The sequence below is a fragment of the Caenorhabditis briggsae genome, assembly GCF_000004555.2.
Source record: "Caenorhabditis briggsae complete genome, chrII, whole genome shotgun sequence".
Classification (NCBI taxonomy): domain Eukaryota; kingdom Metazoa; phylum Nematoda; class Chromadorea; order Rhabditida; family Rhabditidae; genus Caenorhabditis; species Caenorhabditis briggsae.
The window spans coordinates 8,598,965-8,611,269 of record NC_013486.2 but is presented as its reverse complement, the minus strand read 5'-3'; the positions used below and the strand labels follow the sequence as shown (position 1 = coordinate 8,611,269).

The window sequence follows — 12,305 nt, the reverse complement described above, 5'->3', positions numbered from 1 at the left end:
CCGTTTGTCCATCATTAGCGAGCGGATCGGATACGGAGTTCGCGAACGGGCAGAATACGGAATAATGTGCTGTGGTTTTCTGAAAACGGGTCGCGTGCGGTCCGTATACGGTTCCTATTTCAACCGCGCGCGAACGCTGAGCGCCCGTAAAAAAAAGTTCGCGAATCACCTGTGTAATTCAAAGTTAAACGATAGATGGTCTTTCTATTACAGGTTTTACGGTGATTACACATTTTTGGGAACTTTTTGTGTCTCTTTTCCCTTTTTGTGTCACTTTTTGTGTCTCTTTTGCCATACCAAATGAAATGGTACCCCAAAATATCAAACTTCCATGAATTTTTCTAAATAGATAGTTTGAAAATTCAAACAGTGTTTGATTTCTGGCCTCTTTTCAATCATTTTTGTGTTTCATTTAATATTTAGGCAAGAGAGCTGCTGAAGCCAACCAAAATTTGATCATGGGCCGCCATACAGCCGTTTTTGGGACAGTGCCGACCAGAACCAGGCCAAAATCTGACCAGAAGTTACGAGCCTACAGCCGAACGCCTTCTTTCAGCAAAACATGATTTGACATCAAAATATTAATCCTCATCAAATTTCATGTTATATTATGATTACTTAATTTTCTAACCTTACCCATAAAACGGATTGTGATCGAGAAACAAAATTAGATAAAGCATTTTGAAAGTCGTGGATGAAAATCTTTTTCTCAGAATCTCAGAATCTACAAATTTTTCCTGATATTGAAAATATCAAAAGCCAAAAAAAACCTAGGATCTCAGACTCCCCAGACCATAAACCTCAAGCTGAATTTTATTTCCAGGACTTGAAAAACCCGAGAAAATACTAAGAGATTCAAAATAGGAGTTTTACAAAGTTACACGATTCCTAATTTTGAGCCAAAACTTCACTTCCGATCTTTATCACAAAACTGGTAATTTTCTTTTCAAATATTTCGATACCGTTTTCCGGGTAAATGAACTGTTGTTTGGGACTAAATGGCATTGTTTGAAGTACCCCTTCTTCTTTCTTTTCACATAACTTTTCTCTGTTTTTTCTCCATTCACACCGATCTTCCGTTGTTTCTCTCTTCCCGCCGGGAGAAGATCGGCAGCTAACGGAGAAGAAGAAGAATTAGCATTAGCCGTATCTCTATTTCTCAGATTCTCTCCTTCTAATCTCTAAAAGGACAATTTGAGTATACGGTGGCTTCTGGAAGAAGTCACGTCTTCATATTCTTGCATTTCTATAATTGACCGTTCCAAATGGAAATGCTATGCTAGTTAGTTGCAATGTTTCGGGATGACAGGGAAGTGTCAAGACGGGATAATTGAAAAACTACCAAGAAAGGATAAAGAAGGAAGAAAAATGGCAAAAAGAGAGGAAAAGCATGAGAACACACATACTTGATTGCTTTTTAATTTATTTTGGTGTTCGATGATCCATGACATCACTTTTGGAAGACTTCAGAGAGTTTAGAAGGACTGGTACAGTACAAAAAACCCAAATCTTAGGAATTCCTGCCTCGAGCGCTTTCAGGTCCTTGCCAATTAGGTGTACTCCAGATGACGGCAAAAATAAATTGAGAATTTTAAAAAGAAAACTGTAGCTGATCTTTACAGGTCAGCGGATGAAAAATATATCAGGAGCTATCAAATTTCTCAACGTCACAACGCCATAAGAATGCTATCACCGTAAAACATGTATTAGAAGGGCCTCCTAACTTCGAAATTTTGATTAATTTTCCTCTGTTTCTGTCAGAGATATTACAGAGTTGTCAATTGATAAATTGCTCATCATAATATCAGAAACGTCATGCAAGTTGACATACTTCTGGAATTCTGATAGTTCAGCCAAAAATGGACAGTGTGGGGGGCCTTCTATTACAGGTTTTACAGAAGTTAATAATTCGTTAATATAAGTTACAGGAATAGAAATACTGATTATGAGAGCCAAAGTTACGGTATGATGATGTGGCGAATTTATGAGCGTACAATTAAATCCTGCTCGTCTGAAAATCGCGGGTTTCCAAACGAAGACTAAGGATTACTTTATTCGAACACACATTCTTACTTGAATGGCACTGCTTAATAAGTTAATGACAAACAAGAACAACCGACTCCAAAAAATTAGCTTATCACAGAAAATCAGAGAATAACGGCAACGTGGCAAAGCTAGTTAGCCGATCTCGGGGAAAAGGCGACGAGATCGCAATATCGATGAAAAATAGTCTCCCTCTCGTTGTGTTGATAAGGATGAAAAGAGAAAAACGAAAAAGAAGCATCATCTCGGGAAAAGAGACTCAAAAAGTGGCTAGAGGATGCGCCCGCTCTCCTCTCTGATCCTCGGGCCGCCTGCAACGTCTTCTCGCGGACCGTGTGAAACCGGTCTGCCGCCTTCAAGACACGATGGCAATATCCAGAAGAATAGAGGAAGAGGAAAGGATGAAGCTGATTTTTATTTCCTTTTTCTCCCCTTTTTCATCGTCTACCAACAACCAAAAGTAGGCATTCTCTCGCAACACAATCACCGGAATATTCATGAGGAACATTTGATTCCGGAAGAAACAAGAGGAATAATGTGAATGGAAACACGATTTGTGTTTGAAAATGCTTGAGATGTTACTTGAGACTGTTTTGAATTAGAGTTCAAGTATCTTCATTAAAAATTCAGTCGGAATATCCAGAAGTTGAGATGTTCTGGGCTTTTGCTGGATCATCTGAAGTTTCAACTCTAGAGAAAGAATTAATTCATTCTGAAAGTGTATAGGACCAGTGTCTGGAAAATGATGGGACAGGGAAGACAACGTTCCAAATAACCTTAAAACCTGTAATAATAGGGCCCCGCACTGTCAAGTTTTGACTTGAACTATCTGAATTCCAATGCAAGATATCAGAAGTATGTCAACTGACAAAACACTTCTGATAATATGATTAACAATTTATCGAACAACTTCTGTACATCTTTTACAGAAACCGAGACAAATCAACTCAAACTTGTCTGTAAAACTTCCTTCTAATACAGGTTTTACGGTATGCAATTAGAGTGATACAATACCATAATCCCGTTTTTCAAAAATTTCAGAAGATCATTTCTTGAGAATCTCGAATCTTTGTGTTATTTATTTCAACACTGCGTCAAGTTTCCAACCCCAATCTTTAAATCCCAATTTTCGAAGTATTTTTATACCCTGCCTTCAAAACTATGGTATTTTCCAAATCGTGTTTTTCCGATCTCTCTGATATCTGATCCCCGCCCTTTACCATACTGTCTCAATTTATGATTCTTTACATTCAATCTGAAATAAATAATGATTTCAAACAAACTCTGAAAACCTTTAGATAACTTTTTCAAAAATTATCAGAAACAAATAAATAGCTTTTCTCACAATGAAGTCGTTGGGCCAAATAAGTGCAGAGGGAGATGGAAGTTAATAAAATGAGATCAGTTCCATTTTTACAGAAAATGGGATTCAGGTTACATATTTGTAGCTATAGCTAACGGGAGGGAAACGGGTGCATAGATAAAATGGGTGTCGGATGAGAGTGAGGATATGAGGCTGAGGATGGAATTAAGTCCATGCAGATCGTTTGACGTGGAAAAGTGGAAGAGTGTGGGTCGGATCGTAGGCATTGGATGGGTCGATTCCGAGATGTTGTTGGAATCTAGAAGAAGTTTTCCTTGTCTCGAGAAGAAATCTAGATCCCTTACCTCATTAACTTTCTCTGCATGAAGTCCGAGATATTCACCGGTGGACGCATCGTTCCCATTGCCTGACGGACCTTGGCAACCGCCTGTTGACGTGGAATCTGCTCTTTGCTCATCACATAAGCTGCAGCGAAGGCTGGTGCGCTGAATATTACCCTATGAGTCTGAATTGTACAAAAATTCTATCATACCGATTTCTTCCACGAGTACTGCACACGAGCACACTGCGATTGGCACGACGAGCACGTTGCACCAAGTCGATGAATCCATTAAACATGTCGTTGAGATTGGTCTCCTCAGTGAGCTGAAGAATTTTTTAAAATGTTTTTAAAAAATATTCAAAATAGCGAACCTGCATGCAGCGTTGCTCAGTTTCTGGAAGGCTATAGGAGAGAAAGTAGCGGAAGTGACTGCTGGCACGATTGCAGAAACATGGGCACTCGAATCCACGATTTTGACGTCTGGAATCTCTGTTTCAAGATCTGTAGCTATCGATATTTAAGCAGTACCTTGACTCTTGGACGTGGTCAGCCGATTCATCTGCAATCTCACAGATGAATTCAATATTCAATCGACACATAAGTGAGTTATTGTTGACCGAATCAATTGACGATGCAAAGACACCGTCGTCGATTTGCCAAACGACTTCATCAATGTATAGGGAACGGAATGGGCTCACTCCCTTCTTCTCTTCCTCTTTTCCTTCTTTTTTCACACTCTCCGAAGTGGAGACTGAAGCAGTCTTGACTCTCTCGAAAACGTCTTCTGGCCCATCTTTGGCAGAGAATGGTGGAGAAATTGGTGAGAGACCGTAATCTGGAGAGTCTCCATCCGATTCAATGACTTCAGCACAAGAAAGGGAATGAGGGGTGCGTGGAGTCTCGTTCATGTCGGTTTCGTCAGAAAGTATCGAGACAGTATCTTGCTGGAAATTTGAATGGGTTGTAACAAAAGGAACAAAAGAAAGAACAACATGAAGGATGCATGCAACATAAACGTCTCTCTGTTCTTCTTTTTTTACTATAGAATCAACTACATCCTTGATTTTCTGACTTATTTTTCTCACTCAGATACTAATCACTCATTTAATGAACTTTTTAGTCCTTGCATTTGTCATTCAAAACTGATTCACCTATGTATATAAAAATTCTGATTCATTCATATCAAATTCTTCGAGGAAAATCACTACCGTGAAATGATAAAGCTCAGAAACCAACAGCTCAAGTGTAAACAAAAGTTGCTCACATGTTGAGATAATTATTAGCTACTGTAGACATGAGTAACCAATAAAAAATGATGTGGAACTAGAAAGTTAAATCAGCACCGAAAGTGAAGAGTGTAACTCTCAGGAAAGGAGGATGTCTAGTAAACAAACGGGAATACTTTGGAATTTCAGATTGCCAAAAGCCTAGATGACATCAACAACCACGTGTCTTTAGGATCAGCCAATTCCAGACACATTTCGTGCTCAATTATTTTTCAATAAACTCATTCCCTCCAGAATCGATTTCAGATTCAATTTGTCATGTATCTCTATTTATACAATCAACCTTAACAGCTGTTTTCACCTGCTGTCTCCAATTGCAATCACTAAACATTTTGCTGGAAAAAAGCGTGTCTTAAATTTTCTGAAAGTTACTCATGATAACTCAATTTGTACTTTTTAGTTCCCCATTACTCGGAAGCAGAATGTATCCTTAGATTAGAAGAGCATTATGAGTCGATGAGTTCAAAACGAATTTCTAAAAATATGCATGTTACGTGATAACTACCGAAACGGAAATTGGAATCTAAAGATTAACGAGAATAGTGCATGCTTTAGAAGAGACAGAGAGAGAGAGAGAAAGGACTGCTCACAACGGAATGACAGAATCCCTGCCAACGACTGGTTGATTTCGATTGGCGCACCTTGGCGGGAGCCACTTTAATCACTCGTCCTGAGCTTATTACGGATTCGCTTTGTGGTGTTGGCGAATTGATGGAAATGATTGATGATGAGCGGGATGAGCGAGAGGCTGAGAGGGTTGGTGTTGGGGAGTCTGAAAGGTGGTTACCGTACCGTAATCTTGAGGGGCAAATAGTGAGCTTAACGAGGAATAATGTACCTACAGTAATCTTCAGAAGTCCTCACTCACCGACAGTATCCGAGTCTTTACACAACATCCGACTGAAAGTGTTATTCTTATTAATCAACGAATTCATTTGCTTGCTGTCCAGTCCTGGTGTACTTCCAGCACGCGCACGAAGTGTCAAACTGAAAATTTCAACGATTGTTTTCAAGTCCAAAAATGCATTGTTTTCGTGATAAAATGATATCTTGAAATTCATATTGATATCACACTTTGACTACCAATTTCAAATTCAAATAAACAACATTTTGTAGCATTTGTTGAAATAAAATTATGAGTTTTATTGGTGCCGGGTAGAGGAGTTTTGGAGAGAAATGTTCAAAACATCAGGAAGAAATACTTAAATTTCAAGAAATTCGATGTTTCAATTGCTTCAGATCTCGTCCTATTCTATTCATATGAATCATGTTTGGTCTATAATTATCTATTCTATTTTATCTCCTCTTCTTGGTATTTCTCATTATCTTTATCACTGTACAAGTTCAAAGAAAAACAGAAAACAAAAGCTGTCAACAACCAAAATCTATGTATATTTTTAACAAGACTTTGTAGCCTCATTGTCCTACTATTTTGATGATCAAACTAGTCTCATTTTTAGCCGTTCATAAGAAATTGGTTCAGCACTTCAGACAAGGGCAAAAGTTCGAATTTTGAAATACCGTAAACACTCTAATAGAAGCTCACCCTATACGTGCACTTCGAGCTCAATTGTCTCGGTTTCTGTAGACGACATCAAAAAGTGCTCAACTGACAAAATTTTTATCATAATATAAAAAAATTTTGTCAGTTGACCATTTTTTGATATCTTCTGTAAAAACCGAGATATATGAGCTCAAAGTTGGGGGTTTGGGTGGCATTTAGAGTGTTTACGGTATGTAATATAATAACATGAATAAGTTATTGTGCAAAACATAAAAGTCTAAATATTTAGAATTTTTTCAAATATTTAGAAAAATAGGCTACGCGCCTGCTTGAAGGAAACTTGAAGATATGTCACTTGAAGTTGTGTATGCTGAACCAGAAAAAGTAAATCAGCAGGGAGAAAAAAAAACAATTGTTTGGATTCGTAATCCATAGAAACCCCCAATTGATTAATTGATAAAATACAATAACCAACCGAACCCATAAAAATACAGTGTTCTATAGATCTACCGTAATGCTTCAAAAACCCAGTGATTTTTTCAAACATCTACTTACAATAACCTTGCAAAAGTCCCAGTGATTTCTTGAAAAAATCTACCGTAACTCTTTATAAATCCTACCGATTTCCAAAAAAACCTACAGTAATCCTTCAATAAAACTACAGTAATCCTTCAATAAAACTACAGTAATCCTTCAATAAAACTACAGTAATCCTTCAAAAAAAAAAGAAGAGATTTGCTTACAAGGAATCCTAAAGAGTTCTGGCTGCACCCTGTTTTTCAAAACCTCTCTCTCTCCAGAAACCTAGACTAGAGAAATCGGAAGTGCATCTTCAATACGACAAACGAATATAATTTGAACAAAATTTAAAAAATTTCACTCGAATGAATGATAATTTCTGGCGAAGCTGAATATGTTTCAAATGAAACTTGCACTTGCTACCGTAAAACCTCTAATAGAACGACACCCGGATCGTCCACTTTGAGCCTATATATCTCATTTACTGTGAAAGATATCAAAAAGTGGCTAACTAGTAAAATGTTGCTGATATCCTGATAAACATTTTACTAGTTAGCCACTTTTTGATATCTTTCACAGTCCATGAGATATATAGGCTCAAAGTGGACGATCCGGGTGTCGTTCTATTAGAGGTTTTACGGTAATTTGGTTATCAAAGTTATCAAGATTTAGTCATCGGAGAAAAATAATCATTGATGAGGTGCAAAAGTCTTGTTATAACTCAAAAATCATTCTAGAAAAGACCATCGGGTGACTTTTTGAACAGCAATTATATGTCAGCTGTGATTAGAATTATGCACTATTCCCAAAACAATTTATGGCAGGTTTTGAGGACCACACGATCCTTGGGATTAAAACTCCACTTTAATGAATGAAAAACTTTGTTTTCCCACAACTCACGGCTTCAAACTCGATGGATATGTCGCTGATTTTGAGCTCCCTTTCATTCTGGGGAACCGGTGAATCTAGTCGAAGAGGAAATAATCTGAAAAAAAAGCAGGCGATGGTGTGGTGGGCGGAAGGAAGAAGAAAAGATCACAAATAGAATGAAAAAAAAGAGATAACACAAGAAGCCCAGAGATATTAAAATTACCCTATAATTTTGGGGGGATTGGATGATGTTGATCAACTCGGGGGCTCGGATGAGAATGACAAATGTGGAGAAGAGTGGAAACAAAAAAAGAAGGAGTAGAAGAAGAAGGCGGGTGTATCAGCCAGTTGTCGTTTTGCACTCCGCACCTACTTCTTCTTCTTCTTCTCCTTCTTCTCCAAGAGACTCCAGATATAATCTGAAAGTCGTGTCGCTAGGGGCAACACTCGGGGAGAAGAAGATGGGGAGAAAGTTCTCGAGATTCAACACAGGCACGCTGTGTCTCGCTATCAGAAACCACAAAACTCTCTTTTCTTCTCTTCTTCTTCTTTGTGTTGATTACATGTGGGTGAGAAGAAGATGATGATGAAGTTGATAAATAGAGCAGAAGAAGAAGATGTAGAAGAGAAAGCGCAAAAATTGGCAACTTTTGTTTTAGGATAATATCGATATTGAGGGGATGTGTTTTGCTAAAAAGTAAGGGGTTGAGGAAACGGGAAATCGAAGTCACCGGCGGAAGAATCTACAGAAACCTCTCAATAAATCTACCGTACTCTTTCAAAAAACTACCGTAACCCTTGGAAAGAAACAATTGATTTCTTGAAAAATCCTACAGCAACCCTTCGAGAATCTGAAACATTATCTCTCATTTGTCAAAAACTACAGTAATCTAACGTCAAATCTTCAGTAACCCTTCAAAAGAACTACCATCCCCTTCAAAAAACCTATTGAGTTCTTGAGAAATCTACAGTAATCCGACGAAAAATGTACAGTGATTCCATCAAAAACCTTGTGCATTTTCTTTCCTACGGAAAAATCAGCAATAAATAATGCTACAATAACCCTTCCAAAATTTACATTAACCCTTTGAAAAATCTACCGTACCTTTCAAAATCTCCAGTGTCTTTAAAAAATATACAGTAATCCTCCAAAAGTCTGCAACCCTTGAAAAGATCCATTGACTACTTGAAAAAATCTACAGTAATACAACAGAAAATGTACAGTAGTTTCTCAATAAATCTACAGTAACCCTTCGAAAATCCCAGTGGTTTTTCGAAAAATCTACAGTAATCCACTCAAAATGTCTACAGTAATCCATCAAAAAATCTTCTGTAATCCCTCAAAAACCGAATGTCTTCTTGAAAAAACATACAGTAGTTCAACGAAAAAATATCCAGTAATCCAACGAAAAATCTACAGTAACCCTTCAAAATATTTTATGATTTATGGGGAAAAAAACTACGGCAACTTTTCGACAAATCTACAGTAATCTTTCAAAAAAAACCCAAATGCTCATTCGTTTTTAAAATATCTACAGTGACTCCTTCGATAAACTCCTAATCAGTTTACAAGCTAACTAGCAGAGACGTTCGGATTCCGGATTCCGTATTCCGTGAAAAATACTTTTGTCCGGATTCCGAGAAAAAAATTTTGATGCAGTTGTTAGGTTAACATGTTATTTTTTTTTAAATCAAAAAGTCATTAAGTCACATGCATATTCATTCAACCACATATTAATGAGAACAATCAGTTTACTGCTTCTTCATGAAGAACACTTGCTTCTTGTCGAACTTGACTTGTGCCTCGGCAAGCGCTTCCTTATGCTCAACAAGTGATCGTTTGACCATTGGAATTGGAGCAATTTCTCCGCTTTTCATCCAACCGGAAAGATCTGCATACATCTTCTGAAGAGCACTCACGTCCTTCTGTGCACGAATCCACGTCATCAACCAGAATCCTCGGAGAGAAATGTCATTGAAAATGAGAGGAGCAGTGGGGGCCTGAAAAAGAATCAGTCAATGGGAATGTACAGTAATCTGGATTATAATTTACCTGTGTTGGCTGGCGACTCATTCCACCGTACGTCACCATACATCCGCCTCTTTCAAGAGCTGTAGCCAAGTACAGAGAACTCTTTCCACCAACTCCATTCAAAGCCAGCTTGGCACGTGGCATCTTGATCTTCTTCTTTTTATCATACAACTCCTCTTCTGTCACAACCTCATCTGCTCCCATATCCTTCATCTCTTTCACCAGTTCTCTCAAATCTTCTCTATTTCGAATGACATTAAAAGTTTTGAATCCGAGAATCCTAGCGATCTGAAAGAATTCCAGATATCAAATCAAAGGATTCGGCTCCGAAATTTCGAACCTGGATGACCTGTTTTCCGGCTGCCAAGTTGGCACAGTTCTGAACCACCCAGTCACCCTTATTCAACTGAGCGTACTCTTTTAACATGAGATACGCGGAGGGTGGATTCACTTTGAAAAGAGCAGCATGCTCGATTGGAAGATCATTATCAATTTTGATGAGATGCTTCTGATCGTAGATCCCAAAGTCAGTCCATGTTCCAGGGATGTCGTAGGATGTGAGAACCTGATCACCTGGTTTCACAGATTTCACAGCCGAACCGATCTGAAAAATTCTTTTGTTGAGCCAAACTACAGCGTATGATCATGTTTCAAAAATGTTAAATTTTCTGAATTCTGTGTTTTCACCTGCAATTTTTTCTAGACTACAAACCTTGCTCACTCGAGCTGCTCCCTCCAATCCAGCAGCAGCTGGCAAACTTGGTCTCAATGCGTACGTCCCTTGAATCTGATTAATATCGGCCGGGTTGATCGGAGCCGCCTGCCACTCGATTAGCACCTCTTCCGGTGCCAAAGTATCAGCCAATTCAATTGTTCTCAATTGAACCACCTTCTCCGGCTTGCCACGTTTCTCATAGAATAGTTGTCGAGTAGAGAGCGATCTCGAAGCGAGCGAACGGAAAGACGAGTTAAGCTTGAGCATCTCGAGCGATGAGGAAATTCCGAAAACAGAGACTAGTGTAAACCAGAGGAATAATTGTGCGAACCGGTGAAATTTATCATTGGGCACGTTGAAAAAAAAAAACAAAAAAAGGAACATAAATATGATACAATCAAAGTTGCAAATCTACACAAAGGCATCAGATAACCTAATTTCTAATTTAATCGAGAAGGAACAGTTGCTTCTTTTCGTGCTTATTTTGTGCATCCTCAATTGCTCTCGCATGATCTTCCAATCGATTATTAACGAATGCTTGTTTTTTCATTTCTCCACTCTTCATCCATTCAGCCAACTCCTTGTACATCTCTTGTCTCTTCTCTGGTGTCTTTTGAATATCATACCATCTCGACATCCAGAATCCACGAAGTGAGATATCCTTGAAAATCAGTGGACCAGTTGGGCAATCTACTGGCTGCTTGCTCATTCCTCCATATGTCACCATGCATCCTCCATGATCTAGAAGACTAGCAAGAAATAGTGAGCTTCGTCCTCCGACACAGTTTAATGCGAGTTTCACGCCAGGAAACTTCTTCTTCCTTCCGTACAATTCCTCTTGAGTAATCACATCATCTGCTCCAAGATCTTTCAGCTCCTTCACAAGATCTTCCAAATTATCTCGATTCCTAACCACATTCACTGATTTGATTCCAAGGATACGGCAGATTTGAATGACTTGCTTCCCAACAGCAGAATTCGCTCCATTTTGTACAACTGTATCTCCCTTTTTCAAGTGGATGAAATCCTTCAACATGCGGTATGCCGTTGGAGGGTTTACCTTGAAAAAAGAAAGTTCATTTTCAGAATAAATTTTCATATATTCTTACTTGAAACACGGCTGCATATTCTAATGGAAGCTCATTATCAATCAAGAAGACGTCAGTTTCAGAGTGAAGACCAAGTTCTCTCCATGTTCCTAAACCTGACTTGTTCGGAATAACATGATCCCCTTCTTTTACTGATTTGACGTTAGATCCAACACTAATAACTTTCCCAAATCCTTCGTTTCCTCCAACTGCAGGAAGAGTTGGCTTGACAGGATAAACGCCTAAAAAGGGGTCCTTTTCTTCGTCTTTAGTCAAGGATTCTGCTACCTTGAATCTGATTCAAATCTGCTGGGTTGATAGGCGCTGCGATCCATTTGACGAAGACCTGGTCAGCTGCTGGCTTGTCTCCGATGTTGATGGACTTCAATTGAATAGCCTATAATGTGGTGTTTTTAAAGTGTTCCCTCAAACGAACCGAGTACCTCTGGAGGATTTCCATATCCTTCATAGGCCAGTTGTCGAGTGTGAACCGCTCTTTGAACTGAACAACGCAAGTTTTTGATTTTTAGCATCTGAAAGGATTTTTTATGATCTTATTTTTCTCTTTTTATAACTTATAAATATCAAGCTCGAAGAAAAAA

General features: G+C 38.5%; 3 protein-coding genes across 3 annotated transcripts; all 3 read right to left on the bottom strand.

Moving 5' to 3' along the window:
• Nucleotides 1-3,571: 3,571 nt before the first annotated feature.
• Nucleotides 3,572-7,945, bottom strand: CBG02812 (the record flags this gene model as incomplete). Its single annotated transcript, XM_045242406.1, has 8 exons — nucleotides 3,572-3,665; nucleotides 3,712-3,852; nucleotides 3,900-4,012; nucleotides 4,061-4,169; nucleotides 4,218-4,633; nucleotides 5,617-5,747; nucleotides 5,844-5,962; nucleotides 7,899-7,945. The coding sequence occupies 8 exons, from the start codon at nucleotides 7,943-7,945 to the stop codon at nucleotides 3,572-3,574; spliced, it is 1,170 nt and encodes a 389-aa protein (XP_045092200.1).
• Nucleotides 7,946-9,620: 1,675 nt separating this feature from the next.
• CBG02813 lies at nucleotides 9,621-10,882 on the bottom strand (the record flags this gene model as incomplete). Its single annotated transcript, XM_002631005.1, has 4 exons — nucleotides 9,621-9,869; nucleotides 9,922-10,188; nucleotides 10,241-10,504; nucleotides 10,613-10,882. The coding sequence occupies 4 exons, from the start codon at nucleotides 10,880-10,882 to the stop codon at nucleotides 9,621-9,623; spliced, it is 1,050 nt and encodes a 349-aa protein (XP_002631051.1).
• Nucleotides 10,883-11,060: 178 nt separating this feature from the next.
• Cbr-mecr-1 lies at nucleotides 11,061-12,236 on the bottom strand (the record flags this gene model as incomplete). The annotated part of the gene is made up of 4 exons (XM_002631006.2): nucleotides 11,061-11,675; nucleotides 11,725-11,945; nucleotides 11,992-12,100; nucleotides 12,147-12,236. The coding sequence occupies 4 exons, from the start codon at nucleotides 12,234-12,236 to the stop codon at nucleotides 11,061-11,063; spliced, it is 1,035 nt and encodes a 344-aa protein (XP_002631052.2).
• Between the last annotated feature and the right edge of the window lie 69 nt (nucleotides 12,237-12,305).